This window comes from Aspergillus niger, assembly GCF_000002855.4.
Source record: "Aspergillus niger supercontig An11".
NCBI classification, from domain to species: domain Eukaryota; kingdom Fungi; phylum Ascomycota; class Eurotiomycetes; order Eurotiales; family Aspergillaceae; genus Aspergillus; species Aspergillus niger.
The window spans coordinates 1721424-1728154 of NT_166526.1; the positions used below are offsets into that span (position 1 = coordinate 1721424).

The window sequence follows — 6731 nt, forward strand, 5'->3', positions numbered from 1 at the left end:
CGCGGTAGTGCAATATTGTTGCTATAACTTACTAGCAGCCATCTGAGAACAGTCTGAATCTTATCCTCCATTAGCATGGACAGCGTGAAATGCTCTGCATCACGCTCCTCCCCTAGCACATCAACTGCTACTCTTTGCTAGCCACCAGGCGGGCCTCCTCCTGACTTTGAATTTCCTGGTTCGTAAATTCTGGTTAGCTCTTCTCAGCTCACTACTGTCGCCATTCCATTTAAAATCAAAGACGAGACAAACCTCGATCGCCGGCACTGCTGAATGCCAAGCAGCAACGAGCATTCCTTGGAGAGCCACATCGCTCTGAATATCACACATGGTCTTCTGCATATCTGTGCCCCAAAACCGCGAGGCTTTGTCCACCCCGTGTATACCAAAGTCAATGGCAATATGGTGTCGGAGCAAATCCGGGTACTTGAGGAAGGCAACCAAGCTTTGCCGGGCACAAGTACGGTAGTAACCGATGCTTCCCAGAACAAAGCCAACACAGGAGCCACCAAGAAAGCCCACCGCGCCTGCCGTGAAGGCATAGCCCATGACCGTGGCCCCAAGCATGCCGATGATCGCGGCGGACGAGCCCCCCGCCAGTAGATATTGGAACATGAACAGCCCTCTGCCACTTGGCTTGGTCAGGCCGCCGACGGCTCGCAGTGCTTGACCTAATGAGCTGACGGTTTGCGCTGGCGCCTCGCCCTACAATGAAGCCAGTTGGTGATGAGTGGCGGCGAGAACAGTGAGATGTACGAGTGGGGAAGTATTACTTGCATGTTGAATAGGGCCGGAAGCGATTTGATAGGACACAAAGAATATGTATGATCATTCGCCGGGTGCTAGAGATATAAGCTTTGAGATGGAGTATAGGTTCCGTTAGGGCTTTATATGAAGTTGTTAGGGCGTCCTCGGAGCCATAATGACGCCCTGTAAATCAGTAGTGCTCTGATTGAAGAGTAAGATATAAAATAACTAGGGGTGGGGACAGTGTTTGTGATCTTGTGTAAGAGTAGTTTATTGAGAGTAGAATATAATTCGTAGTGTAATGGAAAGGAAGTGAATTCAGATCTCAAATAAGGAGTGATAATTCCTTCTAGGACTGGCGCAGTAGTAGCGAAACTATGAACGTGATACAGATACCGTCGGTGAATTACTGTTCGGTATAACGAGAAGGCTAATCCAGCTATCGTAGTTGGGCCCGAAGTGGACATGGTTGTTGCCTTTGAAAACGCTTTCCGGCCTGTTCAATGGCTGCTCGGTATTATGTGTCATGATGATTTGAGTGCGTTGTCGCTAGCTTACCTGTCACTAGGATCATCGTGCTGGAAAATACCGCTACCAGCCAGTTCAGAGGCGCCAATATCCAGGGCGGTGCTAATAATTGTGCTCTGTATCAATACATCTCGTGAATAACCAAGCACATATAATCACAGACAGTAGGTTAACAGGCTCCCATGACTTGGATGTACTTAGACCGCCTGCTGAATAGAGCAGACCATATGTCACCGGTCAGTGTGGGTAATCTAGGTGACGTTTTCCACTATGTGAATGAACTATGTTCTGTTCACATCAATCCTCCCGTTATTATTCTATAACGGAATTGATCGAATCAAAGGATATAGTTACGAATGTAGATTAAATCAGATTGAATCTCGCATGAATAGGCTTTATCCACGCTACGACAATTCCCCCTTACTACCTCTAGCCGTGAACTTCTGAATCGACAGCAGTAGCGCTCAATATCACGCATCAGGCGACTTCTCCCATTGTCCTCCCACCCTTCCCAAAGGATCACGGATCTCCCCGCAAATAATCTTCCAGCATGTCTCATAATCAACAATCCCCCGGGAGTCCTGATGTTCTGGGCGACACGACAGTTCCAAAACCTCAAAGTCGCAGTGCTCGATGGCAATGAAGAAGCTATAGGAGTATTTGAACGGGACCCTCCACTTCCACCAGATATACCCGTCTTCACAAAGCTTCCCTTTCCCAAAGATCTCTTTCTCGGGCTCGTATTCATGTAGGTCATCCCACATTGATTTTTTCATCCCATGGTGTAGCACGATCGTCGAGTTCGCGGCCGACTGGTCGTCTAGCACTGCCATCCAGTTTTCCACGATCATCCCTTGTTCAGATGGCGGTCTTTCCGAGAAGAAGCGGCGGAAGTACTGACGGAGCTCGTCGTCATTTTTGCCCAGGAAACCGGTCTCAAAATCTTGAATGGGCGCTTCCGTTCCCCATTTATCCACCTCTTCCTGCTCAGGATAACGAACAAGGGTAAGAAACGGACAGGCGTTCTCAGCCGTCTGGCTCTCCTCGAAGAGCTGATTGAAGACCTGGGCTGGAGAGTTAGCTAGGCTTCCTTAGACGTGGAGAGGGAGCGTTATTGCTCATACACTTGCTGGCATGTTCGCCGTGAACATAGTCATGATGTCGGACATTGTGAATGGACTAACAGCCGGTTGTGATGTCAATCTTGGAACATGTCAGTGCAGAGCTCCCATTCAGTGGAATAATATTCGGATATGGTAGAGACAGCTGGGGTGGACGTCCTTATATACCCATGCATACACTCGATGGCCAGGTTGGGTAAGGCGCGTACACGGTGAATGTGCGAGGATAGGCTATACGTAACACTCACCGCTTTTGACTCTACGGCTTAATGCCTGTAAGATGCTGCAGTTCTGGGGTGAACGGCTGTCATGCATATTAATGGCTCGATAATGAGTAACACAGTCAGCCAATGTGAGCTAAATATGCAGGGATTCTCAGGGAGCCCTATGTGTGAGTCTCACGTAAGCCAACGCGTCAAGAAGGTGAGATCATCCCAGCCACGACGGGATCAGAATTGCTTTGTCCAACAGTGTGAGGCTGGAGCTGGAAATACATCTCAGTTAGGCTCAGAGGAAAGCTCCGGTCTAGCCCTTTTGCAATAATTCTGGACCCGTCACAACCCGTCACAACTAGGAGCCTAATCCGGTCGGATGCGATTTTATTCCCTTTGGGCATCCAATAGACGCTTAGGAAGACATTGGTCGGTCTAATTTGTTTGCTATGATGCCGAGCATACAGGGATCACGTGTAGTAGCCTCTCCTGAAACATACTGTGCGACAAATATTCGATGACAGGTGCCCTGCAGAAGCATGCTACTTCGAATAGCTGGCACCAAATCACCGGATGGACTGGGACCCCCGGGTAAGATGTGGCCTTAACGCTTTGTGCCATTCTTTTGATAAATGCTAATTTCGCGCATCAATCAGTCCCTACTGCAAGGCCCTTCAGAATAATAACCCCAAGCCTAACAAGAATGATGCCATTTGTAAACCGGGTTCCAACGGCAAGGGCAAGTGGGGATTTGATGTCGGCGAGTATGCTTATGCTTATGATGGTCACAGCTATCGAAAGGCTAGAGGGAGCAAGTGAGAAGGATGACGAATATGATTAAGAAAGTGAATTTACTCTTTCTTCCCCCGTATCTGTATTATTAGCTTTGGATGAGGACTTGTGTTTATGGATTTGGGTCGAGGACTTAAGAGTGGTGATTCTACTCAGACTATTTAGATGGCTTGGTACCCCAGGAAACAGTTAGAACGTAATAAGAATCCGTCCGTCTCCGGCTGAGATAGACGCGATACATTATGTTTGGTCTAGCGGTTAGTGTATTGATGAAGTATATGACTCATTACCAGTTTTCAATCTGGCAGATAATTAAGCGTTTCGATATTGTATTAGTTTTGTTGAGAAACCGATCCCAGGGCTCAGGATGTTTGATAGTGATTTTGAGTGTAATTACCGGAGCCTGGAGTGTATATGTCAGGCTCTTTCCAACAAACTGAAAGCTGCTTTTCATCCGCTGTATTTTTACCTCACATGCTGCATGGCTGTGGATCATCAACTCTGTACGAAGGACTCGCTGAGCGACAACGGCCCGAAGCGCCTTCTCCAGCCTACCGAACCACTGTCGGGCCAGGCCACCAACCGGTTGCTCCAGTATGTGTTTGGGCCCCACCTACCTTCGGCCGCATTCCTCATTTGGAGGTGTTCTACTGCCTATCCGGGCGCTAACCACCGAAACCTCCAAACCCTTCAAGCAATAAGCCATGGCACAAGCATCCGAGAGTTCCGTAATTTGAGTCCAGCCTTGGCACTTGGCAGAGATAGTCTGGGCCTCTGAAGTTGGGCATTGTAGTTGGAGAGGCGACCCTGCCAAGACACTATGTGGAATGGCGGGTCCGCTCCTCTCGTGTTTGTGGGTAAGGAATTGAAGCTAAAGAGGATGCAATGATTCAAGAAAAGCGTGGTTTGCTCACAAACTATGTATTGAGAAATGGGATTTACAACCTAAGAGTGAGTGGAGTTCCAGCCCGTACATTGTTCCTGATAGCTATGGTCTCGTAGGGACATATGTGTGGTTGATGGTCCCCTACTGGCGACGTGACAATAAAGCCTGTTTTCCTGTCTACCTGTCTCAAAGCCTGAGTCGAGCACATCTAGCATTGGATCCTTTAGAAAAGGAAGGCAAAAGCTAGCGTAATGACAAGCCATACAGCATGGCCGTGGTCATGGCTGCTCGCGCTGCCTTCCTTGGTTTCTTCAGTGGTGCAACTCACAGCGGGGTGAAGTGCGTTATTGCATTCATTGTCTGCGATCTTGGCCAGGATATTAGACTCAACCTCGGGACTAATGCTAACGCTGCAGGGGCTTGAAGTTGAAGTTGAATTTAGCCTGGCATCGGCGAGTTGTGGGCACATTGACACGGTATCAATATCTTCTTGGGGTAACTGGGGTGGAATCCTTAGGGAGTCCACAATCGACAATAGAGCAAGAGACGAGACTTTATCGCAGTTCTCGCTATTGGTGAGGGTCGTGAGGTTGGGTTGGCTAGCATCTTCGCGAGTGCTGAAGGTAACCCTGTCGACAATGACATTGTATGCTGTGTAGTGAAAGCCCTCATAGACCTTGTCGATGTTGAGGCTACCGTCGATGTATGGGGAGGATATCCAGGGGTAGGATTGGTTGTAGTATCTCGAGTCTTCTGAGATTGAACAATTGGTCCATCTCAGCCTCCAAAACAGCTCCCAGCTGCCAGTGGTATTGAACGTTCTGCCGATACCAGAGACACTGAAATAAGTGGTTTCGTTTGTTGAGTCGGACACATGGTCGGTCTGGCCAATAACTGTTTCATTTGGACGGCCTACTGGGTAATAGCCGTACTCGATGTATGTATTAACTTTATGGGCGACGGAAGGGGCTTGAACGGCGAATACAACCGGCATCAAAGGCATTGGCGCAAAGGTATCATTTCTTGGGAAAATCAGGTCCACCTCGGTGCGGTTGGACTCGGCTCTGACCCAAGAGACAAGCAGGAAGAGTGAAAGCCAGAATATTTGAGCCATACTGCTCTTGTAACGAAGCCGTGGGGCCTAAAGTGAATGGAACTGCTCACTAGAAAGGAGGCCAAGCAGTGACTGCTGATAGGAACAAGGGAATAGTAAAGTGCGCGAAAGGCAACATTTAAATTCACGCCATTTCGGTCTCTCAGTGAACTTGGGCCTTGGCTGTGATTTCTCCTAAGTTAGAGAGTCATGTTTTCGCCCCTGCAGGAGCTGGGTGGGGCGCCGGAAGGGTTCCGGCTTACAATAGCTTCATCTAGTGTTTTGGATCCCAGTGGGTTCGCTGTTGCTAGCGTCACTGCAAGAGCCCTTAGGCTCAAATAATCTTTCAGGGTCTACGGCTATCCGATATCTTTCACTGAGGCTATATTGGCTCCCAAAGGTATGCACCCCAAATGGCGAAACATCTCTACCTTGGCAAAGGCTCCACAGACGGGTGTACTTGATCAGTTCCACGCCTTGGATCGTACAACTAGTGCTTGTTGTGTGCGCAGTGGAGTTCAAATGCCGTATGGAACAATGTGGGGCAACATGTCCACAGCATCTCAGGATCACTAAAACTGTCCATGGGCGAGTAGCCGGGTTTTTGGACTGTGAAAAGGATCGAGTTAGGTGAAGGAAAGCTTCTTAGCGCGGCCAGTCGGTGATGCGCCGACAGTGCCAACACCAGAGTGGCTTGCAGCAGCTGGTATACTTCATGCAGTTATTCATGTAATCCTTCCTTCGGTTTGTGAATCGCTTCGAATGAATGTTCTCTGAGTCATTAGAGGCCTATTAATTTCAATGAATTCATAGTGTCTTAATGAATGCAATCCTATAGATGGATCGCGTATATGAATACCTTTGAACTGCTATTCACCTCTCCGTTGCTCGCTCTGTCTATGAAGTCCCCTCCTCCACGTCTTCTCCTTCTTTCCCCTCCATCATTTCCTTCTCCATCCCACCTTCCAGACATATCTTATTTCACTTTATCGCATTATCTCTTCTACTCGTCGTGCACTTGATTAGAGTTTATGAGTCTCCTCATACACTTGATGCTAGACTGTAAGATGCAAGCGAGTAGCCAAAAAGCGTCTCATGCATTAGCCGCAGGTACAAGCCATCATCTTTGTAGTCTTCACATATATATATATGGCCAATTTCATATATCCCCTCATTATTCTAGCATCAACCTCGTCTCGTCATAAGCAATACCTGGCAGAAGCAATTCCTTCCAATAGATGATATTCAATGCATACCCTACGATTGATAGTTACATCAATCAGACTATTGTCCCCGAACTCCAGCAAAGGTCCGATGATTATCCTTAGAAAAAATGGGGTGGGGGGGGGGGG

The 6731-nt window shown here is 48.2% G+C and overlaps 5 protein-coding genes across 5 annotated transcripts; 2 read left to right on the top strand and 3 right to left on the bottom strand.

Annotated features, from left to right (window-relative positions):
* Nucleotides 1–127: 127 nt before the first annotated feature.
* Nucleotides 128–779, bottom strand: An11g07090 (uncharacterized protein; the record flags this gene model as incomplete). Its single annotated transcript, XM_001394649.1, has 3 exons — nucleotides 128–175; nucleotides 253–705; nucleotides 774–779. 3 exons carry the CDS (start codon nucleotides 777–779, stop codon nucleotides 128–130), a joined length of 507 nt encoding a protein of 168 aa, XP_001394686.1.
* Nucleotides 780–1065: 286 nt separating this feature from the next.
* An11g07100 (uncharacterized protein) lies at nucleotides 1066–2444 on the bottom strand (the record flags this gene model as incomplete). Its single annotated transcript, XM_001394650.3, has 4 exons — nucleotides 1066–1096; nucleotides 1306–1391; nucleotides 1782–2339; nucleotides 2400–2444. 4 exons carry the CDS (start codon nucleotides 2442–2444, stop codon nucleotides 1066–1068), a joined length of 720 nt encoding a protein of 239 aa, XP_001394687.3.
* A 315-nt stretch (nucleotides 2445–2759) lies between these two features.
* On the top strand, nucleotides 2760–3427 carry An11g07110 (uncharacterized protein; the record flags this gene model as incomplete). The annotated part of the gene is made up of 3 exons (XM_059750368.1): nucleotides 2760–2819; nucleotides 3164–3199; nucleotides 3287–3427. The coding sequence occupies 3 exons, from the start codon at nucleotides 2760–2762 to the stop codon at nucleotides 3425–3427; spliced, it is 237 nt and encodes a 78-aa protein (XP_059606366.1).
* Nucleotides 3428–4509: 1082 nt separating this feature from the next.
* Nucleotides 4510–5400, bottom strand: An11g07120 (uncharacterized protein; the record flags this gene model as incomplete). Its single annotated transcript, XM_001394652.1, has 1 exon — nucleotides 4510–5400. One exon carries the CDS (start codon nucleotides 5398–5400, stop codon nucleotides 4510–4512), a length of 891 nt encoding a protein of 296 aa, XP_001394689.1.
* A 189-nt stretch (nucleotides 5401–5589) lies between these two features.
* On the top strand, nucleotides 5590–6156 carry An11g07130 (hypothetical protein; the record flags this gene model as incomplete). The annotated part of the gene is made up of 4 exons (XM_059750369.1): nucleotides 5590–5630; nucleotides 5730–5833; nucleotides 5892–5979; nucleotides 6021–6156. 4 exons carry the CDS (start codon nucleotides 5590–5592, stop codon nucleotides 6154–6156), a joined length of 369 nt encoding a protein of 122 aa, XP_059606367.1.
* Between the last annotated feature and the right edge of the window lie 575 nt (nucleotides 6157–6731).